This window comes from Neopsephotus bourkii, unplaced genomic scaffold, assembly GCF_033783945.1.
Source record: "Neopsephotus bourkii isolate Nb327-2 ecotype Australia unplaced genomic scaffold, CSIRO-AGI_Nbou_v1 NB_1060, whole genome shotgun sequence".
NCBI classification, from domain to species: Eukaryota; Metazoa; Chordata; class Aves; order Psittaciformes; family Psittacidae; genus Neopsephotus; species Neopsephotus bourkii.
The window spans coordinates 4,012,470-4,039,267 of NW_026901548.1; the positions used below are offsets into that span (position 1 = coordinate 4,012,470).

Consider the following 26,798-nt stretch of genomic DNA (forward strand, 5'->3'; position numbering starts at 1 on the left):
GCTGTGTTGCTGGCTGCAAAGGTTGCATGGCTGTGGGTGCTGTAAGAAAGTGGGGTACAAAGTCTGTCTGGTTCTTCTTGCTGTTTCATAAGCATCTGCCTCTTGGTTTCATAGGTTGGTTTGCTCCAGGTTTCAGTTTATTTAGCCTATTAGACCATGTGGTAGGCAGAGTACAGGCTGTAAAACAGAGTAGGAAGAACTGTAGTAATACACAAAAGACTGCAGCTTGGTCCTGGATGATTGTATGCCTGAGGCAGGGATTCCCTGAAGCTTGGAGTGCATGCAAGCCTGTAGTGGTTTGGAGCTCATTAGAGATAAGAGATGAAGAACCCAGTGTTTGCTTGGGGAGGATGGCCCTTGCTTTTCAAAGTCTGGAGACGCCTGCAGCTCTGTGCCCAAGGCCAGACTCCCAGGAGCACTGCAAGGAGGAGTCAGATGGTGGTGGTGCATTTCCATCATCCTTGCCTTCCATGGGGACTTAGTGGAGTTCACCCAGTCTGGCTGTGCTACTGGTGAACCTCTTGTCCCCAGCAAGCCCTCAGTGTCGTCTCTCCAGGTGGGATTGGTTGGAAGCTGCTCTGGGGTACTGCAGCAGCTCAGCTTGTTGAAGGGCAGACCATGCTCGGGGGTTTTTCTTAGACTCTCAGTAATGAGAGCCTGCAGTAGTTCATTATAATGCCTCATTCCCGCAGGCACGTTGGTGCTGGGACTCAGTGTAGGCAGTGGGTGTGCAACAGCTCAGCTGTAACTCTGTACGTTGTGGTCCTGAAGGGCTCTGATCCCAAAGAGACATGGTGCAGCCTCTCTGCTGTGGGAACAGCTGAAATAGGAGTAGAACAAAGAACAGATGAGCAGGTATGAGACTGACACGAGATGGCACACACAGACCTATTCTCTCTTTCTTTCCTAGCTGTGGTTAGCGCTGTGTTTACAGATGCACATATATCAATTGGCACTTGTAGGACTGGAGGGGAATTAGAAAGGGCTGGAGCAGTCCAAGTGGGGTACACAAAAACCCCTTTATATGTACAAAAATCAACAGTGCTCATTTGGGAGCTGGCCCTGTGGCAGAGACCAGCCTGTGCTGCTCACGTTGCTCCCGCCCAAGGCTGCAGGGACCCTCTGTCCCTCGGGAGCTCATCCCTGCTGCAGTCCTGCAGGGCTTGTGGCCGCCCAGGCTCACGAAGCCATCCAGTCTCATTAACGTTGTCTTGTTTGCACTCCAGAGTTTTTCAGACAAGCCCAAGCAGAGGAGGCAACGCTGCAAGGACCCCAGCAAATTGGACATTAGCTCACTCTCGGGAGAGGAGCGGGTGCCTGTGGTACATAAGGGTACCGGACGGCGGGTAAGCGAAGGCCTGTTCTGTGCTCTGCCCTTGGTAACTTGCAATGCTTAGCACTCCCTGAGCTCACCTGGGGGAGATCTAATCCAGAGGAGCCTATGGAAAGGACAAGCAAGTCACTGATCTACACTGTCCTGTGATGTGTGTGCCCAAGGGGACACAAACCTGAAAAATAAGTGACTTTCTGCATAAAGGGAAGTCTTGAGTGTTCACCCTTGCCAGGGCACACAGACCCCGCAATGGCAAAGGGATTCAGCCTTTGGCTTTAAAGCCACCATCAGCACAGCCCTGGCTGGTGCTTTGCGTTCCAGATTTGATTGTTCCCCTTGGATTCATTGCAGTACGCCACAAATTGTAATACTGCCATGCAAATGTCTTTGGTTTGTTCCTCCTTACGAGGTGCAGGCAGAGCACACCAATACCCACCCAAGGGCTGCACATGCAGGAAGTGGAGGGTTTAAAGGGCTTTTTCTTGCTTACTGAGCAAAGAGCATGGATTTACTTGTCTGCCGTTTGCTCCCCAGTGCACTGATGCTCACCTCTCTGAATGAGAAGGGATGTTCAGGGATACTTTCCACCAAATTTAGTTCTTAAACACGACCAGGACTGCAGTAGGTCAGAAGGCGATGTGACGTTAGTCACATCTAAGCCCAAAACTAAAGAGTGAGGCAGAAAGAGGCTGTTTCAGCCATGTCTGTGTTCCCCTCTGTTACACCCATAATGGCTGTTGGAGACCTGGGTGAATGGGTGGGTTTGTCTGGCTCTGAGCGTGTCTTTTAGAGAAGCTCTACCCCTATCACTTGTTCATGGGGAGGGCGATGGGATGGGCCACAGAGGCTGAACTTGCCCTTTCTCCCTTGAACAGTGTGTCTGGAGGCAGCAGGCGCATACCGAGTCCTGCAAAGATGTGTAGCAAGGGAAGAGCCTCTCCCCCAGCCAGATTGCAGCCCAAAGCAAGGAGCTAGGGGAAGTGTAATCATATTTCTTGTCTTATTTTACATAACTCTTTCTGCAATAGAGGTCATCCTTGTGCTGTGTTTTATAGTTAGGGGGAGCCACGGCACCAGCATTGAAGGAATTGCCAAGGTGGCTTGATGCAAACTTGGAGTATGCTGTTGCAGCTGACTGGGCTGACATTGTTAAGCTTTCAGTAAGTTAGAGCTTTTGGAGAAATCTGTATCATGTCATCTTTTCTTTCCCCTCCCCATCCCCACAACCTTTCTCCAGTGAGGAACTGGGAGCTGGGAGGGGAGAGCTGCAGGGCCGGCAGCACCGGGACCACTCGCATGGCAGAGAGGGAGGTTGGGCACTTGCTGCAGCTCAACAGTGCGGCCAGAGGATGGAGGAGAGCAGGGGTTCAATGCCCTGGGAACGGGGCTCAGCACCACAGGGTGGCTGTCCAGAAAGGCTCGGGCTGCTTAGCACTAGCAGGGGCAATAGGAACGCCCCAGGAGCAGTAATGCGCCTCGGGTGCTGGATGTCAGGGAGTGGACAAAACACATCCTCATGGGTCAAATTTTCAAGACTACCCTCAGCAAAGGCTTTTCACCAGCTCCTGCAAACTGCCTGTGCAGCCCTGGGCCTGGTCACCAGGCCTGAAGGCTCAGGCATTGGCAGGGAGAGGGGCAGGATGGAGATGAGCCTCGCCGCGTTCATTCACGCTGTTTGTCACGCCAGTCCCTGCCCCAGTGTGTGGCAGAGGAGGAAGAGGAGAGCTGTCCCCTCCGGCACGTGGCTGTTGCTGGATCTCCCTTCCCCACCCTGTGGGCTGGCCTTACCCAGACTTTTCCCTGTGTTCCCTGGTTTTGTGCCTGCTGTGGTTTGTGTGATGCCCTTGCAAGGGGATGGAAGGGGAATCAATTGGCTTAAGAGGTGTGTACTGCTCTCAAAATCACTTTTAATTAGTGCTGGAGATCTGGCATGGTCTGTCCCATTCCCCAGGGAACAGCTCCACTTCCAGGCAGCCAGACTTGTGTGAGCTGGCAGCTCTTCCTCACCTTCACTCACAGGGAATGGTCTGTTTGCCGATAGGAATAGCTGTGTGCCTGGCCACCACCCCAGGCACCCGCTGCATGCCCATGAGCATTCGCACCCCTGAGCCCCATCAGCACTTTGCTTTGGGCGAGTGCAGTGTGCATCCATCCCGGCACATGCATGCAGAGGGACATCCGGCTGCTCTGGGTGCTTGGGCAGGCAGGAGCATGGGGTTGGCTGCCCCATGGAGCCCAGGCACAGTGGTGGCAGCATGCTGGTTCTCCCATGTGCCAGTGGGAGCAGAGCAGAAGATTCTCCCTCTTTGGGCAGTAGATGTGCAGCCTGCAGGGTCATCCGATTCAAGGCTCTGCTCTGCAGGTGTCAGTGGGAACTACTTTCCCTACCTAAATCTGTTACTGGAATTGGCTCAAAGAGCAGCAGTGTTGAAACTCAAGGGAGCCACAAAGGGAAATGTCTAAATGTGTGTGATAAGAATGCTGAAAATGAAGTTTTAAGCTGCTCTGTGTTACTGGACAGTCTCGCCTGGTTGTGGCTGCTGGGTTTTGTCGCTGTATCTGAATGCTCAGAATAACCTTCCTGGTGTCTCAGGCAAGCTGTGACTGGGACCTCCTCAGACAGCATGACCCCTCTCTGCGAGTCATCCCATGCAGCTTTGCTGTCCTGCAGAGCATTGAAAATTTGGCCCTTCACATCTAAAAGACAGGGTTGTTGACCTGTTGCTGAAGCCCTGATTAAAGCTGGGAAGGGAGCTAAGCTTCCCTGGCACTTCTCGTGCTGTGAGCAGCCAATGCTGAGGGCTTGGGTGAAAATACAGGGTACAAATGTGCTTCCTCCTTTCCTCCCTGTGCACTTTAATGCTGCAGTATCACACCAGGGCAGAGTGAGGGTGTTTCGCAGCATCTGGCAGCATCCCTTGGGGAAAAGTTGTGTGTGCCTCTCAAACTCCATGTCATGTAGGCAGATACTTCTGTGCTGACACCATCTGGGGTGCAGATGCAAGCACAGAGCAGCCAAGCTTCCTTTGGTGCCGTAATAACCATCAGGTCTTTTCTGTTATGTGTGTTTCGTTCTCAGGGCTACTTGCCGGAAAGCAAGTTCAATCGCATCCTGACCGAGCCTGTGCTCCGGGACACTGGGCCCCGCCGCAGGGGGAGAAGGCCCCGAAGTGACCTCATTAAAGGCCCTGGCATAGCAGATTCTTCCTCTGGAATGGGACCATTGTTCATGAACGGACTGATTGCTGGGATGGATCTGGTAGGACTTCAGAACATGAGAAACATGCAAGGGATCCCCCTGACTGGGCTGGTTGGGTTTCCTGCTGGATTTGCAGCAGTGCCTGCCGGTGAGGACGTGAAGAGCACCCTGAGTATGTTGCCCATGATGCTGCCGGGCATGGCTACCGTGCCCCAGATGTTTGGCGTTGGAGGACTCCTCAACCCCCCCATGACAACTACTTGTACTGCGACTGCTCCGACTTCGTTAACAAGCACAACGAAAAGTGGTACAGCCAATGCAGAGAAAGCTTCTGAGGATAAACCGAGTAGCCAGGATGTGAAAAAAGAAACTCTCTCGGAAGAGAAGCCTGGTCCTAGTTCGTTTTCTAATCAGACAGAATCCGCAATAACTACCAGTAGTCCTGTAGCTTTTAACCCGTTCCTTATCCCAGGGATGTCTCCTGGACTGATCTATCCCTCGATGTTTCTTTCCCCTGGCATCGGCATGGCGCTGCCCGGCATACAGCAGACCAGGCACTCGGAGGCAGCCAACCTGGAAAGCCAGAAGCGGAAGAGAAAGAAAGCAAAAGGGGAGATGGCAAACCCAGAGCCAGAGACTGTCCCGCTGCCGGAGAAGGAAGCTGCAAACAGTCAAAACTGTACGGAGCAGACACCACCGTCCTCGGCAGAGAAGGAGCAGGAGGGACCAGCGGAGCCAGAGCGCGAAGGGGCTCGCGATCCCAATTAGAACTTTTTGTTTCTCAATGAAAAAAAAACACAAAAAGATTGTGGCTTGTGAGTTTCTTATCCCATAAACTCTTTGTTACTTCCCCTCCCGCCCCGCCTTCATAAACCTGTGTTTCCATGAGTAATATTATCTACCTAATTCCCTGTCAGAAAAAAAGAAACCTCTGGTGACATACTACATGTTAATAGTTGCAGGGTCTTGCCACTTTATTAGATAAACAGTGTTGTCTAGCTAGTATGGGAGGCACCGAATTCTCATTCTGTTTTTCCAGTCGTTCATCCCAGCCGACGATAGCAAATCCAGTACTCGGTCACACACAGCCCCTCCTCCCCCGTCCCCCCCGAAATTGCTCACTCCTTTGAGAAGAAAAAGCAGCAAAAGAAAAGTCTTTACCTCTTGGTCTACACGCAGACAAGGGTATTTCTGTCTACAGCGACACTGAACGAAAAAGCCTGTATTTGGGGGTAAAAAGCACAGCTATAGTAAGTGCTAATGTGTATTTTTTTGATTTAAAGTATTTCCCTATTTTATCATGGTTACTAGAATAGTAGTATAGACAGAAGTATATAACTAATGATTGAAAATGCATATATTCATTTCTTTGAAAGGAAAAAAAAAATAAGCATAACTGGTAGTGATCGAATTTCTTTATCATGCCCCCACCTCAAAGGTTTGGAGACAAACTGCAGCGAGTGAAAATAATGACCTAGACATTCTTTTGTACTTTTTAAAACCAAAGTTTGGTTTTGCATTAAGTGGAGTTTAGTTGCCCTTTCCTCGAGAGCTCCAAGAACTTTTCAGCTTGAGCTGGAAAGGTTTTGCACATCTTGCATGACTTTTTTGGGATTACTGTACCTGTAGCTACCGGTTTCTTCATCGTTCTGCTCGTCTTCAGTTCTCCTCTATGGCGTTAGTTCTCATCTATAGCATTAGAAGTGCTGTAAAGGTGTTTTTTTTCCAGCCGTGAACAGGCCACACTGATTTTAATGCTCGTATATGAACATTATATATATATATGTTGGTGGAGGCTTTTTGAGTTTTTATATTCCCCACTCCTTACCCTAGAAGCAACGTCCCTTCAGCAGATGAGGAGCAGGCTGTAGGCCAGCTTTCCTTTGTGGGGAGTCCTCTAAGGACGGGTGAGACTTCCATAGCTCGAGTTTCTTCTTTTCTAGCATTAGACTGAAGAGATGATCTCGACTTCTTCTTTCCATTCCGTTTGCTGTTGAACAGTATTTCCAAATCCCCCCCCGCCTCCACTGGCAAATGATTATGTCTGCATTTTAAACGGACAGGTTTTAATGCCGTCAGCCCCCCGCAGCTCTGGGTACTGAGACTCTGCCACAAGCAACTTCTCCTTCCCCTTCACTCCTCGTGTAATTCTTCTTTCACTTGGGCTTGTTCCTATTTGCAGCTCATGGTTTGAGACTTGAAACAAAGCCGCAGTGGTGCAGCGTGAGATGAAAGGCAGGCTGGTGAGGGAGTTGGGAGCGTGCTAGTAATCGGTTCCACACTTGGTTGTCACAATTTACTGTATTTTTTACTTATTTTCTGTTACAGTTTTGCTAATTTATCAGATGGTCCAAATGTTTTGACATAACTATTTCAGTTTGCATTATTTATTTATGATGCTTTTTGTCATTGTCTTTTATACATTTGGGATTATAAATTATGTACATGTTAAAATTAGCATCTCAAAGAAGTCTGTTACCCATGGTCTAAAAAGCATTTGGTTTCTATTTTCACGGAATTTATTCCCAGTTTTCTGGATTGGATGATTTTAAGTATGTAACCAATCATAATGCAACCCCCCCCACACCCCTCCCCGATAATTAAATGTGTTCTATTTAATAACATCCTTGTAGCATAGATACTGTATCACTATCGACAGATTTCTTAGAAATGCTGCTATCTCTATTTAACTAACATTTTGTTCAGTTTTGCCTCCAGTGGAAGCAGAAAGGGTTTTTTCAGCTGTTAAATCCAAAATCAATATAATTTATTTATGTAAAAAAAAAATAATCACAATTGATATATTTTTGAACCTTTTAAGTACTAACTTTCTTTTTATTCAGTAGAAGAACATGTACTTGCCCTAAATCCTTAAAATACAAATGCTATAAAACTTCATGTATCTTCAAAGCCTTACTGTGAATGGATACAGCAATCTCTTCAGAGTCCATTTCTTGTTACGGGATGGTTTTCCCAGGGTTACACACGTTAAGGAACAGGGTTTAAAGTGACATTTAATTAGCCAGCATGCTCTATACCTTGTTCTTCCTTATCAGACATGTATGCTACGTCTCTGGGTGTTCAGGCTTCTCTTTGACTGCTGCTTTGTGACCCTTTTGCAACCTGATATACTTTGTGGATTATTTAGACTGTAAGGCGTAAGTGGCTTCTTCTTTTCCATCATTTCCAAAACCAAATGCCAAATCCTCACTGGTTTTCATGGCTACTCACACAAAACATAACATCCTTCACCAAATGTGCTAACAAAATAAACTGTCTGTGCTCTTGAACATGGATAAAAAGAGAAAAAAACCAACAAGGTTTAAAAGTCAGATTTTTATTTTTTTAATTTAGTGACTAGATGATGCTTATCTTTCAGACTTGGCAGAGCCTTGCTACAGATGTATATAATCTTTTTTCCAGCAAATATATGTGAATGTTTAATTCACCTGACTCAGTGATAAACGTGACTTGCCTTTTTCTCAGCACGAATCCATTGAGCAGCTGTTGAACCCAGTGGAATTCTTCCGTTCTTGTGCACGTGAGATGTGATTTGCTCCAGGGAAGGGCTGTTTGCAGCTGGCTCATGGCTTTCCCTGCCATGGAATGAGGTTATACAGGGATAATCCCCTTCTGCGGCCAGTGGCAATCACTCACCCAGCACTGGGGGGGTTAACTCGATGTGTGTGGGGTCAGTCATTGCTCCCCATGGGGTGTATGACCAATGAAGCAGCACAAGCTCCACTGCGGAGCACAGCAGCTCTACTGACCTGCTTCATCTAGATGATGGGCAGAGGACCAGGGACCAGGCATGAGACTCCCCATGCCAGTTAGTCCTGGCACTTGATGGCACCTTGCAGCAGAAGAGGTGCTCAGTTCCTCTATGCCTTGTAAAATCCTAAGAGGTGCCATATAAATGCTTGTCATAAGCAAGGATCTCGTGCTCTAGAAGAGTAGGTGTTAATTCAGGTTTTGAGATGAATAAATGCATGCGCAGGAAAAGCTTTAAGGTCCAGGAAAAAAAGGCAGAGAGGGAAAACCAAGGGGCTTTGCTTGCTCCTCCTGCCCTTGCCTGAATACCTTCTTCTGGCATTTTGCTGCTGCATTTATTTGGATGGAGGAGCAGGAAAATACCGGCAGAAGAGACATCTTGGATGGGGACAGAGGAGGCAAAACGGTGGCGTGAACTCTCCAGTTCCTCAGACTCCCTTTAAGTTCATGGCAGCCTTCCACCCCGGCATCAGGAATGCAGGGTATCTGCTCAATGGATCTGCAGCCCCAGCTACAGAGGAGCAGTTGTGCTGGTGTTGGCGTGCAGTGTCTCATCAGGAGGTGAGTGGACCTGGTGGTGGAGAACGGGCACGGTGGGCACAGCTCGCTCTGGGTTTTGTTTTGCAGGATACAGGTGCCTTTCCTTTAACATGAGCGACTAAAACATCCTGGAGCTGCTCATCTCTGACTCCTGTCTCTGATCTTCATCTCAGGACGCAGGCAAGTTATCATCCCATGTTCAGGTAGAATCTGTCATTCTCTTTATGGACACCGATCTTCAATGGGGGAGCAGATGCACAAAAAGCAAAGCTCAGGTCCCTCCAAGGAACACACATCTTTGTTCCTCAAGGAATAACTATGCTTGGGGCTTGCTCTGCCATGTTTCTGCCCCACAACCTTCCAACAGCTCAGAGAAGGTGGAACACCCGCAGCAGCAGCACCTGACCCAAACGGAACCATTAGATGGTGGTTGAAGTGTCCTCTAAGACAGGTTGGATGGGGCTTGGAGCAAGCTGCTCTAGTGGAAGGTGTCCACTAGAAGGGGTTGGAGCTGGGTGAGCTTTAAGGTCCCTTCAACCCAAACCAGGCTGTGTGGTCAGGCTGGAACCACCTCTCCTGTCCTCGCTGTGGGCCCCGGGTCTCACAGCCACTTCGAGGGGGTGCAGGAGCTGCCCCGGCCCGTGGGGACGGTGCCCACACGTGCTCTGGGCCCAACCTCGGCGCTCTCGAAGCGCCCCCGCCACCAGCACGGCGTGAACGCCCTGAGGCTGGGCCTGGTGCCGTGAGATCCGCCCCTCGCGGTGCCTCGGAGCGAGCTCCCGCCCGATCCGACACAACCATGAGCGACGGGCGAGCGTCAGCGCCCGCGGAGCCGCTCCGCGCCACCGGGGACACCCCACGACAGGCGACACCCCACGACAGAGCCGAGGCCCCGCCCCTCTCCCCAAGCCCCGCCCCTCTCCCCTCACGGCGGAAGCCGCCGCTCCCTTCCGGCGAAGCGGTTTTGGCGCGCGAGCCGGGCAGGGCCGTGACCGCCATGTCCCGCCCGGAGCCGCCGCCCGCCGAGCCCGGCGCCGCCATCGAGCGGCTCTGCCAGGAGCTCAACCTGGACGCGGCCAGCGCCGCCGAGGCCCTGCGCGACTTCACGGCGCTGCGGGGCACCTACAGCCTGGAGGTGAGGGCGGTCGGGCCGGGTACCGGGACCGCGTCCTGTCAGGGTGTGGGGCGGGCGGGGCGGCGGGGCCGGGTCCTGTCAGGGGCGGGGCGCGGCCCGGCCCCCTCCCGCACCTCCCTCCCGCACCTCCCCGCATCGCGCTGTCCATGTCCCGCAGGGCGAGCCGCTGCACTGGCTGGCCTGTGCCCTCTACGTCGCCTGTCGCAAGAGCCGGGTGCCCACCGTGGGCAGCGGCCTGATGGAGGGGAATGCTGTGTCGCTGACCAGGATCCTGCGTTCCGCCAGGCTAAGGTGAGGGCGCTCCGGGCAGTGAATCATCAGATTCTAGAAAGGAATTCTTCCCTGTGAGGGTGCTGAGGCGCTGGCACAGGGTGCCCAGAGAAGCTGTGGCTGCCCCATGCCTGGCAGTGCTCAAGGCCAGGTTGGACACAAGGGCTTGGAGCAAGCTGCTCCAGTAGAAGGGGCCCCTGCCCGTGGCAGGGATTGGAGCTGTATGAGCTCTAAGGTCCCTTCCAACCTGAACCAGTGTGGAATTCAGTGATAAGGTTCCCACCAGCTTGGGAACCCACTGCTGTTCCCACAGCCCCAGGCGCTGCAGAACACGTGTCCTGAGGTACCAGTGTAAAAGCAATAAATCTTCTTGTTAGATAGGGAAACAAGATGCAAATCCTTGACTTTCAACTTCAGGCCTTTGAAGAACCACCCGTGCCAGCCCAGCAGTTGTTCCACCCACGTCAATTATTTCTTTTCCTTTTTGTAGTTAATTGAAGCACAAACAAGGCCTGGCTGTCCCATTAGCGATCCAGATAAGACTTGAGTTGCCAGCATGCACCTACAGCTAATGGGTTTTGTGTAGGTAACAGGCACGAACCCATGTCTGTGGTTTCACTGCTTCCCCCCTCCGCACACTTGAAGCCTTCTTTCCTTTCCAGCCCTTCTATACCTGACCTGGCTGTGCTTGCAGCCTTCACATACAGTGATTCCGTGCCTGTGCCTTGAAGAGTCAGGGAGAAAAAACACAAGAGGAGGTGAAAAGCTTACAGTACATACAGCTCAGGAGTCTATCCACATAAACAGTAAACCTGTATGTTAATCGGATTAGTTGTTAAGGAGCAAATATATTGTATTTTGGCCTTTTTTTATTCTTTAACTAGAATAAAGGAAACGAGGTAAAGCTCAAAATAAAGCAGACTTTTGTTCTTTCTTTTAAGTCTAATTCAGTTTTTTAGCAAAATGAAGAAGTGGATGGACATGTCAAATCTACCACAGGAATTCCGAGAGCGAGTGGAGAGGCTGGAGAGGAATTTTGAAGTGTCAACTGTGATTTTCAAAAAGTTTGAGCCAATATTTTTGGATGTTTTTCAAAACCCTTATGAAGAAACTTCAAAACCACAGCGAAGCAGGAAACAGAGGTATTTTTTGAGGTTTCATGTGACTTTTCTTTGTAAAGGGCTATACTTCATATGAAAATCTAGAGAGAGACTTTTCACAAGGGTCTGTAGGAACAGGACAAGGGGAATGGCTTTAAACTGAAAGAGGGTTGATTGAGATGAGCTCTTTGGCAGAAGTTCTTCCCTGTGAGGGTGCTGAGGCTCTGGCACAGGATGCCCAGAGAAGCTGTGGCTGCCCCATCCCTGGCAGTGCTCAAGGTCAGGTTGGACAGGGCTTGGAGAAACCTGCTCCAGTGGAAGGTGTCTCTGCCCATCATTGAGCTTTAAGGTCCCTTCAGCCCAAACCAGTCTGGGATTCTATGACTGTGCTTTAAAAAGTGATGTAAAGTTCCAAAGCAGCCGTGGGAGGGCTCAGTTAGAAGTGTGGCAGCAGCAAAATGATGTGTTTGGGGTCACAGGCCAGAGGCAGCCGTTAGCTCAGGAAAGGGCCAGGAGATTGGGGATGCAAAACGCTCCATGGAGACCGTTGGTCAGTGGAAGCTGCCATAAGGACATGTAGCTTAGATTGTGTTGCACCTGGTGCAAAATGAAGATAAGACAGCAGCTGTGTTTTTTGAGCAAGGAAATGGAATGAAATTCTTGCTGTAAAACAGGCTCTAGCTTCCTGGAACTGAAGACTGACTTCTTCCCACTCTTATTCTTTGACAGGCGGATGCCCTGCAATGTTAAAGATCTCTTCAACTTCTGCTGGACTCTCTTTGTGTACACCAAGGGTAGGGCTTGCTTTTCTTAGCTGAATGGTTTGTATACCTTCCGAGTTATGAACTGCTCTTGTGTTGCTTGACATGATGTGCTGTCTCTTAAAGGTAATTTCCGTATGATTGGAGATGATTTAGTAAATTCCTATCATTTGCTTCTGTGCTGCTTGGACCTGGTTTTTGCAAATGCCCTATTGTGTCCAAATAGAAGAGATTTGCTAAATCCATCGTTCAAAGGTATAGTGGGAACAGATAATTTAAAATCAAATATGCTTTGTTCTCTTAGTGCTTTTCAAATCAAGTTAAAGGGAGTCTTTCTTCACCCTCCTCCTTTTTTTCAGGTTTACCAGCGGGCTTCCGCATGACAGAGATCAAAGCCTCTGAAGATCCTCCTTGCATCATCGCCACACTCTGTGAGCTGCATGATGGGCTTTTAGTAGAAGCAAAAGGAATAAAGGAACACTACTTTAAGCCATACATTTCAAAACTGTTTGATAGGAAGGTACATCTCAGTAGCTTTAAGAATGCTCTGTAGTGCTCAGATGCTCAAAACAATTTTAACTCCTATGGGTCCTGCAGGAAAATGTACTAATAGGCAGGTGAACTTGGGCTGGGCTAGGTTTTCTTTGCATGTATTTTAGCAGAAGCAGAATTTACTCTTCATGATGTGTGCCATAAAGTTCTCTGTGTTTTGCCTTTTTCTGTCAGCAGAGAATCATTGATTTCCTTCCTTGGCAGTGGGAGACTGACTTGTGGTCAATAATGATTTGTTCAGGAAAAAAAGTAATCTCATTGTGAAATGATTGTATGGAATAACTGCCACGATACTGTGGGTCCTACTGCTTGCATTCAGCAATATGCTTTGGCAGGAGGAGGTTGAGGTTGCAGGTGGACAGTTTGTTCTCTCTGGTTTTGGTCCTGACAGTTTTTTTCCAAGCTCTGTGGAAGTTTCAGTGTAGTCACTCATCAGGGCAGTCCTGAAGCTGCCAATGGAGCAGATGTTAAAAGCATCACTGTGAAGACGTGAGTTGATCAATAGCTTGGTTAGAGCTGGGCTTTGTCCTTATCTGTCTTCCTAATGGTATTGTAGTCCTTTGGGCTAGGCAAAAAAAAAAAAGGTCCAGTTATGCTCCTAAGTTTTATTTTCTTTTTGGCTAAAACCATCATGCCCTCACACTGTGAGAGTTGGAACAGTTTTGATTTCATTATGTAAAATATTTCTGCTTTTTATTCTTAGATTTTAAAAGGAGAATGTCTGTTGGATCTTTGCAATTTCACAGAAAATAGGTAAGTTACAGCTTGTGTTCTGAATCTTGAGGTAGATTAGATACTAGGAGGATATTCTTTACCATGAAGGTGCTGAGACGCTGGCACAGGGTGCCCAGAGAAGCTGTGGCTGCCCCATCCCTGGCAGTGTTCAAGGCCAGGTTGGATGGGGCTTGGAGCAAGCTGCTCTAGTGGAAGGTGCCCCTGCCTGTGGCAGGGGGTTGGAACTTTGAGGTCCCTTCCAACCCAAACCAGGCTGTCATTTCTGTAATACAGGTTTTTCTGTTCCTTTACCTTAGCATAACTAATAGTTTTTAATTATTTGACAGTCGAATCTGTTACCTGGCAGAAATTATTTCGGGATCTGACGTGTCAAATGTCAGCTACGGAGTTTCTTCCTTAGTGTCAGGTTTTATGGTGCTTGCCCTTACTTTCTGGCAGGTGTAACCTTTGAGTAATCCAATGCAAATCAAAACTTTGCCTCTGAAGTTCATGGATGTGTTTTTATACACACCTCAAATATTGTACCTAAGTAGGGAAGTCTAGATTCCTGTGTCAGTCTCCAGCTGCATGTATAAATCTGTGAATGTAACTAAAGCACTCAAAAGAAAAGGAAGCAACAGTTGCAAAACCACAAAAAAGAGGTGGAGTGTTTCTGTGGTGAGTGTAATTGTTTCAGAAACCTTTTAAATTCACTTCTGAAAACTAATTTAAATGCAAAATATGAACAACGGCTGCTTTTTCTGCATCCCTTGAAGGTGTTTTTTTTCCCCTTCTTTTCCAAAAATACCCAGTAAGTTGTTTTTTCAAGGTGAGTGCTGGTTTGCTTTGAAAATTTTGAGTGAAGACTCAGTTGTTTTAACAATGTAGACACCACTCAAATGTAGATGTAAAGCAGTTTTGCTGTGATCTGTTTGAAGCAGTGAAACTTTCAATATTTCTACTTAAAAATTGATAGCATTACTTCAATAATACTGTGATGTGAGTAGTCCCTGTTCTTTCCTAAGTAGCTTGATGTCTCAAGGAAGCATGGAAGCCTCTTTCTTTCTTTGTCCAAACTTGTTTTGCATGCAGTTTGCTTGGGGTAATGAAGTTTTGCTGTTCACTGCTCCTGGAAGCATTCAGTGCTTTGAACACACCTTGGTTTCAGTTTTGTACCTTATCTTCAGTGGCACCTTTTTATTTTCAGCAGTTTAACTTTGATGTAAACCTTGGACTTCTCTTTCAGCAAAGCCCTGAATAAAGAATATGAGGAGTATGTTCTGACAGTGGGTGACTTCGACGAGAGGGTTTTCCTCGGTGCTGATGCTGAAGAAGAAATTGGCACGCCTCGAAAATTCCCTGTAGATATACCAGTAGGGAAAACAGCAGCAAGAGCTCATGTGGAGAGTCATCTCCAGCAGCATTTTGAAAAGGTGATTTGTTTAACCTGTTGATCTCACTGGAAGTACTCTTTCAAGTATTTTTATCCTTGTATGCTATTTGAATCTTTGTGGGGACTTTGAATTTCTCGTTCTTAAGAGGAAGATGATGAATGCTGTTCGCAGGCTTCAGTGGATGCTGTCTTGTTGCGGTGGAATGGTGATGCTGCTTTCCTGTGAAATTCAGTAAATAACTATTCCTTAAACAGGATCAGAGAATCATAGAACGGTTTGTGTTGGAAGGGACCTTAAAGCTCATCCAGTTCCAGTCCTGTGCCATGGGCAGGGATACCTTCCACTAGAGCAGGTTGCTCCAAGCCCTGTCCAGCCTGGCTTTGAACACTGCCAGGGATGGGGCAGCCACAACGTTTCTGGCAGCCTGTGCTGTTGTGGAATTTACAGGCTTTAAGTTTTAGAGTCTCATTTTCTTATATTTTACTTAAAAAAACCCAGGCAAAACCCCTCTGAGTTAAATTCAGTCTGCCAGAAGATTTTGGAATTTTTCTATTTATGAAGTCCTGAGAAAAATTGAGCTAATCATGAGTCAGTTTTGAGATCAGTTTTGATGGCAGCCTTCAGGTAACATACTAATGAGATGCTCATTGGAAAGGTTTTTGAAACAGTTCTGTTGACTGGTTTTTATTTATTATTTTTCTCTGACAGAAAAGGTCATTTGCACCTTCAACTCCCCTGACTGGAAGAAGATACCTACGAGAAAAGGAAGCTGTCATCACCCCTGTTGCTTCAGCAACACAAAGTGTGAGCCGGTTGCAGAGCATTGTGGCTGGATTGAAAAATGCACCGAGTGAACAACTCATAGCTATTTTTGAGTAAGTACATCCACTGCAGCTGCGCTCATGGAAAAGTAAACTCATCTTTTCACTCCTGTGACTGCTTTCTTGCTCAAATTTGACTTGCGTGGTGCAGAACATTTTTGTCTGTATTTCTGTATTATTTCTTATTGAGCAGTCTTCTGTCTCATCTTCTGGAGGAGAGCTGAACACATGCACCCACTCCAGTTTGTTACCACTAATGTATTAATGTACCTTCAGCTTTTGCTAATGTTAATTTAGCTGCTTGCTTGAAAGCCAAATGCTTTTTTGTTTGCTTAAATTCAAAACGAGTATGGCTTAATTAAAAGATATGGTAACTGTTGGCAGAGGTTCTGTGGGAGGAAGGTAATGTTAGTTAGCAAGCTGTTAAGTCTTTCCCTTAAAGAGTTGGATATATGTGCTTGCCTGTTGTAGCATCCTTCCTACCACCTTGCTCCTAGCAGATATGTATTTTTTTTCTCCTGAGCTCTTGGTTTCTCCTGCATTTGTTCCAGAATCTACATAGCCTCTCAACTCTATTAGGAAAGGAAAAAAGGGAACAATATTCCTGGATGTTTTGTGTTTTCCTCTGTTCTCCGTGGGAAAGCTTAGTATAAGCAGCTTCACTTCTTTTTATTTGGGTGGTATTTTTTGTTGTTGTTGGGTTTTGAGGGTTGTTTGAAACTTGATGTTTGATTATACAAGCAAGGCTTTTCTCTTTGTGTTCTGCTGCAGGTCTTGTGCACGCAGCCCTATGGAAAGCATTATGAGCAGAGTGAAAGAAATAGGTGAGAAGTTCTGCTGCAGCTACACTCAGTCAACAGATGAACAGCCAGGATCACATATAGGTATGGACATGAAATGCATTGGGATGTTTCTGAATATTAAATCAGGGTAAATGACATGCATACATATACTATCACTAAAGTATGTAATACAGTGGAGTTATTTTTAACCCAGAACATATCCAAACAGAAAACTGTTGCTGTCAAACAGAACACTTGAAAGAATAAAAACTTACTACAGAGTAAACCCTGTAGGCTGAAGGTCAGAATGGGATATCTAAAGGAGCACTGAAACTACAGCAGCTCCTAAACATTGTAAACTTGCACTCTTCTTGGATTAGAATTTAAAGAGAATGGGACATGTATGGGAAAATTCTTATTGCAACTGTCTGCAAAGTTATATAGAATCACAGAATCATAGGGTTGGAAAGGAACGTAAGATCATCCAGTTCCAATCCCCCTGCCATGGGCAGGGACACCTCACACTAAACCATGTCACCCAGGTCTTCATCCAACCTGGCCTTGAACACTGCCAGGGATGGAGCTTTCACAGCCTCCTTGGGCAACCCATTCCAGTGCCTCAGCACCCTAACAGTAAAGAATTTCTTCCTTATATCCAATCTAAACTTCCCCTGTTAAAGTGTTAACCTGTTACCCCTTGTCCTACATCACTAGCAATATTAAAATACATAATACAAAATACATAATCCTTCAAAACACTTTGAGAATTTCATGCTGTTCTTGTCACCAGTGGATTTCTAACCATGCTTTTTTGATTTGCAGTCTGTACACACACGCATGCACTATTTTCTTAGGGAAGGACAAATAAAAGGGCAGTTTAGTCTTCAGGACCACTTTTGCAAATGGTATTGGGCTTCATCTCTTTTGGTTTTAAATTTCAGATTTTGCTGTAAACAGATTAATGCTGGCAGAGATCTTGTACTATAAAATCTTGGAGACTATAATGGTGCAAGAACTACGAAGACTACATGGGAAAGATTTGACTGTAAGTGAAGAACTGGCAAAAGAGGAGAACACTTTTTGTAAGCCTCTCTGGGAGGGTTTTCTTCAAACAGTTCCAAAACAGAGTATCCTGCAGGAAAGCAATTTGTGTGTATTGTTACTGTTTAAAAAGGAGGAATATATGGGAGGTGCCTAAATGTAGTTTTTATTGCTATTAAAAATGGTATAGTTCTGGCATAACTGTCTTAGTTTGTTTTGCTTTCTGGAATTGTGACTTTATGGAGAGATAACTTTTATTCTTTCTACCTAATGTACTTAATCATTAGATAGAAATGCTTTTGCTCTGCTTTGTGACTCACAATAAGGAGGCCTGATCATTTGCTTATAATCTGAAAAATGTGATTATTTTGGTGCTGTTGGTCTTCTTACAGTCTTTAGCATTTTGAACTTCCCCGTAAAAAGAGGAGTTTGTGGAATGTAGGAGAAAGAAGTAGCTCTTCTCTCCAGCAATAAGCTCTGTAGTATTAGTGCCACAAAGCTCAAACTTCCATTTCCCAAACCTCAGATCACATCTTCCGTCATCTCCTCAGGCTCTCTTGGAACAAGATGTCTTTCACCGCTCTCTCATGGCATGCTGCTTGGAGATTGTGCTTTTTGCATATAGCTCACCTCGGACCTTCCCCTGGATCATTGAAGTTCTTGACCTGAGGCCATTCTATTTCTATAAGGTAAATAAATACTGCCTTAGGACTAAGATGCTGGTTTTCAACCCTTTTTGTTGTGAGCTGCTTGTTTGAAAGGAAGGAAAGCTTAAATATTGGGGTATATCCTCCAGCCTAAGGGGATATACCTGTTTGTATCATCCTAGGTCTGCTGCACATGCTGGGGGAGCACTGCAGGTTCTTACTGCTTTTGCTTTGTACATGCTTAGCAGTTTGAGACAGTGCCTTAAGTAAATCCCTGGGAGCAGATTGTTCTGCATTGATGAGATGTTTGCTGTCCACTTCCAACCCTTGGATTGCTTTTGGGGAAGGGTTTGAAACCATCAGAAGAGGGTTGGGGAAGATTAAGATGTGAGGAGGAGGCTGGAGCATTCATTGAAGAGAAGTTTGAAACAGAATGCAGAAGCAAATAAGAATCTGAGTGTTAATCATGAATACTATGACTTTCATGTGTCTTTATTACCATTAGGTAATTGAAGTTCTGATTCGGTCTGAGGAAGGACTTTCCAGGGACATGGTGAAGCATCTCAACAGCATTGAGGAACAAATTCTTGAGAGCCTTGCCTGGACTCAGGACTCAGCGCTCTGGGATGCCCTCCAGGCATCAGATAACAAGGTCCCAACCTGTGAAGAAGTATGTTATCTCTTTTCCTCTTATTAGGATATTCATGCTCTTTTTCTTACTGTTGTTTTATACTGAGAACTGCTCAAATGAGACAGTTGCTGCAGGAAAAGCTTCTATGAATAGATTAGCACAAAGAAGAGAAATCTGTTTGTTGTCTTAACACTGACATTAACATTTCTTCTTTCTCAGGTAATATTTCCCAGTAACTTTGAAGCAAGCAATGGAGGAAGCGGATTTGGGCATTTGCCTATGATGCCAATATCTCCTATAATTCATCCTCGGGTAAAAGAGGTTCGGACAGATCTTGGTGGGAGTCTAAGACGGGGTATGTTGAAGGTTTCTGATACAATTTGAATGTGTGAATTTGAGCAGAGGAAGTTTAGATTTCTTTATTAATTGCAAAAAGCCATCGTGAATCTGAATTAAGCAGTCAAAATTGTGAAGCCTCTTCTTTGATCAAGGGAAAGCCTAACTGTATGTGTTCAGAGGAATAGCACTTGCAAATATTACTTATCTGCTAAGCAGACTGGGGTGTCTGTAATCCTGTGTGTTCCTCAGTTTCTTCTGCAAGTTAGCTTGGTTACTCTTGTCTTCCATGTGGCACCTGATTGTGAAACTGGGCTGTCTCGGATGGCCACAAAGTAAAAGGAAACAGTTAAACTATAGGTCTTGTTCATATCACCCAGGGTCAGTGAACTGGGAGATCAATTACTAGAAGCAGTTTGAAGGTTAACCTTTCCTCCTGTGGAGAAGCATTCATGTGAAGCTGCTGCCCTTTTGTGTTTCTTCTCTGTGTGCCAGATGTGCAGCCGTTGTCCCCAATATCTGTTCATGAGCGCTACAGTTCTCCCATGGCTGGAAGTGCAAAAAGAAGGCTCTTTGGAGATGACACCCCCAAAGAAATGCAGATGGAAAAAGTTTTAACTGAAGGAACTAAGTTGACAATTGCTCCAGCATCAAGCATTGCTGCTGAAAATGTGTCAGCTTCTCCTGGCCAAACAGTGCTGACCATGACCACAGCTACAGTCCCAGGAAAAACAGGACAGAAGATCACCATCCCACTGCACGGTACGAGTTCTTCCCATTTGTCTTCTCTACTAGATACTATCTTAAGTCTAGATTAAGTGTTCTAATGTCTACTAGATTAAGTGCTCAGTGCCAGGTTGGATGGGGCTTTGAGTAACTGGGTCTCGTGGAAGGTGGCCTATGGCAGGGGGTTTGAACTAGAGGGTCTTTAAGGTCCCTTCCAACCATAATGACTCTGTGATTCTGTATTTTGCTTGCTCTTAAGATCTGCTTAGACCAACCACATATCTTGTACATGTATTGCTTTATCATTTTAAAAGAACATGTATCACTTTATCCAAAAAAAAGCTTAAGCTCATACTGACATCTCCTCCTGTGGAGATTTCTGATACCTGACAAGCGTCCTCCTTGTGAACAAAGCTATGGAGTTCTTGCTTCTTCCAGTTACACCTCGCACTATAGCTTGTGCTGTCAGGTTTGCAGAATAATGCCAAAAAAAAGAAAGGGAATGTCCACCTTCCCTAAAAGAGTGGCTAGAGAATTGTCAATTCTTGTCAACTTTGTACTTCCCGATAGTTTTAGAAACGATTGTTCACGTTCATATTCTTCCTTTAACCATTACCAGAAATGTAAGTTTTAATCATTTCTGAAGACTCTGAGGGGCAAAGAGTCTTTTTAACATCCAGCAGGGAAGGATGAGGTGTCTTTTGTATGAAGTGTTTGTACAGGAATAAATGATTTGCAGTTTAACTCTGCAGCATGAGGACAGCAAATGGTTTATTTCTGGATGTATCATCTCCAGGTATTGCAAATGAAATGGGTGGGATCACATTGATACCCATTTTGATGAATTTAGGTCAGCCATGTAAGACAGAGGCACAAGCTCCCTGCCACCCTCAGGGGAACCAAGCACATGAAGTGCATCTGTCATCAGGAAACAAACCAAAGAGAACGGGATCCTTGGCACTGTTCTACAGAAAGGTAGGTGTCTTCATGAGAAAGTCACATTATTCTGCTGCTTGTGGCCATGCTGAAATTTGCCTCCTTGTGCAGTTTTCATGACCTTTCAGTCTCCACGTACTTTTCCTTTGGCATGAGCAGTTCTTAGATACCTGGGAGGAGAAGGGAAAAGATGTTGTCAAGTGTTACAGAGAATTCAGTTTTCCCCCTTCCCCGGCCCATGACATGTTCTGTGGTTTGGGTTCTTTTTTTTGTTGAATTAACAGCTTTTATAAGTAATTACCTAAGAAATACCAGTAGTTTTTAATTCTCTTGTTTGTTTTTACTGACTCTCACACTTTAAAGGGGTAGACATATCAGAAATGAGATTATTCTCCTGTGTCTTGTTCATTCAAAACCACACTGTTTCAAATCCTGTATCTGGAGATTCTCATTTGCAGTTTTCTGAGGCCTCCCCAGTAGTGCTGATCCTGCTGGTATGTGGCCTCAGAAAGCAGTGGTGAATTGCATACTGTCCAGAAGTTTCTAGAAGGATTATGAAGGATTTAAGGGGCACAGTAAGAACTGGATGTGCTTGAGAGAAACTTCTTTCTAGTTTCTTTCATTTCCAATGCGGAACGTGTGAGGGCTCTTTGGAGGAGGCAGAGGTAACTGCCTAAATGCCTGAAAAGAATGCACCTACATTAATCTCTCAAAAATATTAGAAAACCTATTTTTTGCTGTCATTTTCTTACTGGAGTAGGTATTTTTAGAGGTTTTCCTCCTTTTAGGGTGTCTGTGTTGTCACCCTAGAGAATTCTACATTGAACAGTCTTTAAGGCAAATTTTAATACAGAAACTGATTCCTGGAAACACTTGTAAGCCACATCCAGTGTCTGAACCATTGGTTCTCTAATGCTGATAGTGACAGTATCTCTCTGAGAATGGATTAAGAATTGATTAACTTTACTCTGAGTTGGGGAGCACTTCAGCTGTAGCCCTGTATTTTACCAGCCATGTGATAGGCAACATAATCCTCTCAGAAGGAGAACTAAAATTTTCACTTAAATTGGTCTTTAAATGTTAACCTCTTTACAGTGATCATCATAATCAAAATGATAGTTATTCCCTACTTTCCTTTCTTGGTCCTGTTCAGTAGAGCAAGTGAAAAGGAAATGAACTCTTTCTGCTTTCTAACATAAAGAATGTGCCTGATTTCTATCCATGAAGCAATAACTTCTGAAGTACATAGAAGAGGCTTATGTTGCACTTGACATTTATCTTGGGTTTTGAGACAGATCTTTGGTAATCAAAAGGGGAGAAAAAATTCCATCATCTTGCTAATCTAAGATTATACCTAATTAAAGTGTGCCTCTTCTTTGTGCTTGTTTGAAGTGTTCCATTACAGTAAATGAGGTGTAGAAACTAGTCAAAATGGTTTTAAGCAGGTTTCCTGTGAGCATTAGAGATCAACATCTGAACAGAGGTGACACCTTAGTCTTTGAAGACATTGTCTTGGGCAATGGAGGGAAGTTTTGCAGAAATGACTGTGCAAATACAGAACAGCTCTATTTTGAGGACATCACTTTTGCAGGAGAGCTTAAGCTGTTTTGGCTTCACTTATTTCTGTGTGTTTCTTCCAGGTTTATCATCTGGCAAGTGTGCGCTTGCGTGACCTGTGCTTAAAACTGGATGTTTCCAATGACCTGCGCAGGAAGATATGGACGTGCTTTGAATTCACATTGGTCCACTGTGCTGATCTCATGAAGGACAGACATTTAGACCAGCTCCTCCTCTGTGCCTTTTACATCATGGCAAAGGTGACATGTTGTTTTAAGGAATTTGGGGTATTTTATGTCAATTGAAAATGTAAATTGTTTTCCCAGTTTACAGTTTTGATGGTTTTATTCGTGTCACATTACTGGAGGGAAGAGAAAAATCCTTCCAAGAAGTGGATGAATCCCGGTTTATTTTTTTCCTTGTTTTGGGTAAATCTTTAAAAGTTCCCATTAACCAACCAGTTGGTTAAGAGTGGATTTTATTTTTCCTGAGCACTGGGCAACACAAGTGGTGTGTGGCCTCATTCCCTCATATTTGTGTTTTCTGTCCTCTTTGTCACCTTCATGATCTATGTAGTCTGAACTGAAAACCCCATTACAGTTTATTACTTTATTTTGTAGTGTCACTAGTAAAGTCAGAAAATGAATAATTCCTAAGCATCATAAGCAGCAAAAAGCTTTAGTAGCTAACAAGGAATACCTAAACAAGAAAAATAGTTGTTTTTTCATATTCTCACCACCAGAACTAAGTTTTAAAATTATGTATTTAATCCTCAGGAAAACCTGTACAGAGGGAAGTGAATTGAGTAGACTGAACCAAACTTGCTGCTGCACTTGGTGTTCAACAGACTCTTCTTTTCCAGGTAACCAAAGAGGAACGAACATTTCAGGACATCATGAAAAGTTACAGAAATCAGCCCCAAGCAAACAGCCATGTAAGTAAATAGTATTGCCTCGCCTTTGTAGAAATCTCAGATGTGGCTTTTCAGGTGATGATGCTGTTAAGGGAGAAGTCAATCCCCTTCAGTGTTATATCCATTGTCATTCAGATGGAGTTCACCTATTTTTCTGGCTTCCTTGTTTTCCCATTCAGATGGATTTCACCTAATTTTCTGGCTTCCTTGTTTTCCTTGACCAGAGTGTTTTTCCCTGATGTCCTGCAGGTTTATAGGAGTGTCTTGTTGAGACATATTTCTGCTGATGGCCCATTGGAGAAAAATACAAACCAAGATGTGGAGATGACAGAAGGTAGGTACAGCAAAGTCATCTGCTGCTTCTAAAAGTGTACCTGTGTGCTTTTAAAGAACTAAACTGTCAATAAGGAGAAGTGAAGCAAGTTTTACAGTTTTAAATGTATTAAAGAAAAGCAAATGTATTGTTTGAAGAGAAACTATCTTGTCAGTAGCCCTCCTGTGTGTTAGGTACATAAAATACACTTCTTACTTGGAAAAAGAGTTCCATTTTGTTTCCTCAAGTTTGGTTGAAATGTGTGGTTGAACTGTTTCTCTCGTGTCAGTGACACTGCAGTTGTTCTTGAATCTTGACTGGGAATAGATGATCTTTGAGGTTCTTTCCAACCCAGACCACTCCATGAGTCTTTTTTGGACAGCAAGTGGTTAACAGAGATTAAGAGCACCTGGAATATTATGACAGGGTTTTTTTTAATTAACCTCCTCTATCCTGAAGGCTTAAATAGGAAGAACTTGTTTCAGAAAATGAAAATGGTGATTCTCTCAGACCACCACTTTCTTGTATTCAGGTTTCTTTTAAACAGGTGTTAGTTTCTTTGCTCTCGGTTAGAGGAGAAAAGGGGCAAGAGCATTTGAGAAAAGCATGAAAATTGTGCCTTGCTTGTTTTTAGTGATGTGTCAGGAAACTGGGAGATCACAAGCCCATATGCGAGCCCTTGAGCAGAGCAGATCTGCAGCCAGGACATGTGGTGAAACATAGAAGACTTCTATGCAGTGAATACCCACTGTGGCTGGGATTCATCTGCTTGAACAAGTATTAGAACCATTTTTTAAATGCCTTTTGAGGGTTCCACCATGGTCCAGGAAAGTGCTGAGCTCCTGCAGGTTCAGCAGCTCTACAGGTCTTGGATGTCATAGAGCATCTAAAGTGGCACTGGGCTCTGGTGCTTTGTCAAACAAAGGTACTTGGTTACAAAGTTCTTGAGTTGCTTTTCCTGCCAGACTTTTTCTTCAGTTAATGGATTTGTGTCTCCTTCATCTAGTATTAACTCCCACTCTTCTGACACCAGTTTACAGGAACATACTCTTGTGTTGTGACACAAGGCAGACACACTAAGGAGTTACACGTACGGGTATCACCTGAAGCTTTTGATGTCTGTTTCATAATGCACTGGTTGCAAGAGGCTTTATTCTGTGTTGCCCTCTTTTTGCTTGGCAGTGAAGAGTACAGAGGACTGAAGACAGAAGGTTGTATTCTGACTTAGTTAGGGGAGAGAGAACATTAACATGAATACACTTGCTGTGTGGCTGCAGCTTTTTCCATCGAACAGCTATTTCATAACACATCTGTGGCTTCCTTGCAACTGACCCAAGTTGAGCATGAAGCTGTTCTTTGCCAACAGATCACAAAAAACTTTCACAGAAGCTAAAAGCTGGGAGTCTCCAGACTGCTTAGAAGTCAGTTTTGAGAGCAACAAATGGCTTTGTACCACTCCCCAGAGTGAAAATGGGAAAAGGGGCCGATTGTGCTACCCTTTTTTTGCTACAGCTCCTGATGTTCATAAGCACATGCAGCACACCCTGCTGCTGTCTGAAGCACACCTCTAATTCACCACATTAACTAGTGAGTTTATGGATGAGTTCTTGTCAGTTGGAGAATGTACATTTAAATGTGAAGCACCCAGTTTGCTGATGCTGTATCTGAAATCTGAAGCTCTCTCTTATTGTTAGACACGTCTGTGAAAACCGGCAGTTCCTCGGGATCCGCAGAAGAGAGCTCCAGTGAGTCGGGAACAGAGGAGAGAGGAGATCTCATTAAGTTTTACAATGCAGTCTATGTAGAAAGAGTGAAATCATTTGCATTGAAGTACGATATCACAAACCAGGACCATGTAGTAAGTAAAGTATTTTGGAATTTCGCTCTGTCAAATGATCAGACACAATAATTCCTGACAGCTAAACATGTCAGTCTTTTTTCTCTGTTATTTACGTGGTGTGGCTATGAAAGTGTGGTATGAGGAGCTGCTTAAGCAGCATTTCAAGAGGACAAATGCAGATGCAGCTTGGTTTACAACCTGCTGTCAGCTTCTTTATATTGATGCAATACCCATTTGCTGAAGTGCCTGTGTTGCATCTCTGTTAATGCATCTGGAAACCAAATTTGCTCTGTTTGGTGGATACTTGATCTGTTCTTTCACTGTTACAGGCTAAAATCTTCTAAAGACCTGAAATTTCATTAATGCTTCCTTCTGGGAAGTTACTGCTCTTAAATATCTTCAGATTCAGCTCTTATCCAGCTTTGTCCTCTCTTGCAGGTGGAAGCACCTCCTTTGTCTCCATTCCCCAGCATCAGGCAGCAGACAGTGTCTCCTCGCCGCATCTCTCAGCAGCATGCAGTTTATGTTTCACCCCACAAGAACGGTGCCTGCTTGACACCTCGATCTGCACTCCTGTATAAATTTAGTGGGAGCCCTTCCAAGGTAGAGAGCAAAAAGGTTGAAAAGAGTCAATCTGAGGGAGGGTTAATTAATCTCCTAGTTAGGATATGTTCTAACACAGTGATTTTCATTTAGTGAGGCTCTCAGTTTGCAGTGAAAGGTAGAATTCTTTCTGTAGGATCCATCATTCAGTCAGCAGAGAGGTTCAGAAGAACTCTTTGTTCTCAGATAACTGAAAAGCAGAATAAGTTTGAAATAGAGTTGTAGTAACTCGGTGTTTTTTTAATCCTGATTGCAGAGTTTGAAGGACATCAACAATATGATAAAACAAGGCGAACACAGGAGTAAGAAGCGAGCAATAACGATTGACAGTGACACTGAATCTCCTACAAAGCGACTCTGCCAGGAGAACGATGATGTTCTACTCAAACGTCTTCAAGATGTTGTCAGTGAAAGAGCAAATCACTAAACCTGGTTTTCTGCAGGATCTACAAGCTATGGAGCCAGATGCAGCTGTCATGCTATTTACTTCTTGCTTTTGTATACAGACAGCTGCCAAGTTACTTTAACTTTGCACTTGTGCCGGACTTCCACAGGATGCAAAAAGCAAGGGTTAAGTAGTGAATGCCATAGAATGGCAGGTGATGGTGGTCTTCATTCCCAAAGGGCAGCTGGGCTCCAGGTTACTGTGAACTGTTTCACCAGAAGAGTGAGGTGTAGAAAGCCATATTGGGATGTTCTCAAGCCTGTTTTTGGAGTTTTGTGAGTTCTGGGTGTAACTCAACTTCTAGGAATACCATTTTGTTGTTTTGGTTTTTTTTTTTAAATAAGAATGATAAGGAAGTGAGTGTTAAGTTTCCTCAAGCTTTTGGTATTTGAGGAAGAAACTTTGAAAGTGCCTTATTTTTAAATAACGTGGAATTTT

General features: G+C 44.9%; 2 protein-coding genes across 13 annotated transcripts in view; both read left to right on the forward strand.

Annotated features, from left to right (window-relative positions):
• The window catches only part of CHD6 (chromodomain helicase DNA binding protein 6), a 69,278-nt gene extending 61,293 nt beyond the window's left edge, over positions 1-7,985 (forward strand). For 5 of the 9 annotated variants that reach the window (XM_061361658.1, XM_061361660.1, XM_061361661.1 and 2 more), the window contains 3 exons: positions 1,227-1,346; positions 2,389-2,493; positions 4,413-7,985. In XM_061361658.1, coding sequence (XP_061217642.1) covers positions 1,227-1,346; positions 2,389-2,493; positions 4,413-5,300 — 1,113 coding nt within the window. In that variant the 3' untranslated portion in view covers positions 5,301-7,985. The remainder of the gene's footprint in view (positions 1-1,226; positions 1,347-2,388; positions 2,494-4,412) is intronic. The other 4 variants (XM_061361663.1, XM_061361664.1, XM_061361666.1 and 1 more) reach the window with 2 other exon arrangements.
• Positions 7,986-9,766: 1,781 nt separating this feature from the next.
• RBL1 (RB transcriptional corepressor like 1) lies at positions 9,767-26,367 on the forward strand. Of its 4 annotated transcripts, none has more exons than XM_061361640.1 (22): positions 9,767-9,978; positions 10,136-10,269; positions 11,190-11,390; positions 12,078-12,142; positions 12,236-12,364; positions 12,469-12,629; positions 13,365-13,414; positions 14,622-14,808; positions 15,478-15,644; positions 16,362-16,474; positions 17,314-17,417; positions 17,965-18,102; positions 18,566-18,730; positions 18,911-19,046; positions 19,523-19,789; positions 20,550-20,728; positions 22,330-22,506; positions 23,109-23,180; positions 23,409-23,493; positions 25,167-25,330; positions 25,751-25,915; positions 26,172-26,367. In XM_061361640.1, exons 1-22 carry the CDS (start codon positions 9,841-9,843, stop codon positions 26,340-26,342), a joined length of 3,168 nt encoding a protein of 1,055 aa, XP_061217624.1. In that variant the 5' UTR covers positions 9,767-9,840; the 3' UTR covers positions 26,343-26,367. The 4 variants fall into 4 exon arrangements, with proteins under 4 accessions (XP_061217624.1, XP_061217627.1, XP_061217628.1 ...); XM_061361642.1 differs by having other exon boundaries at positions 9,768-9,978; positions 20,604-20,728; XM_061361643.1 differs by lacking the exon at positions 12,236-12,364.
• Positions 26,368-26,798: the final 431 nt, after the last annotated feature.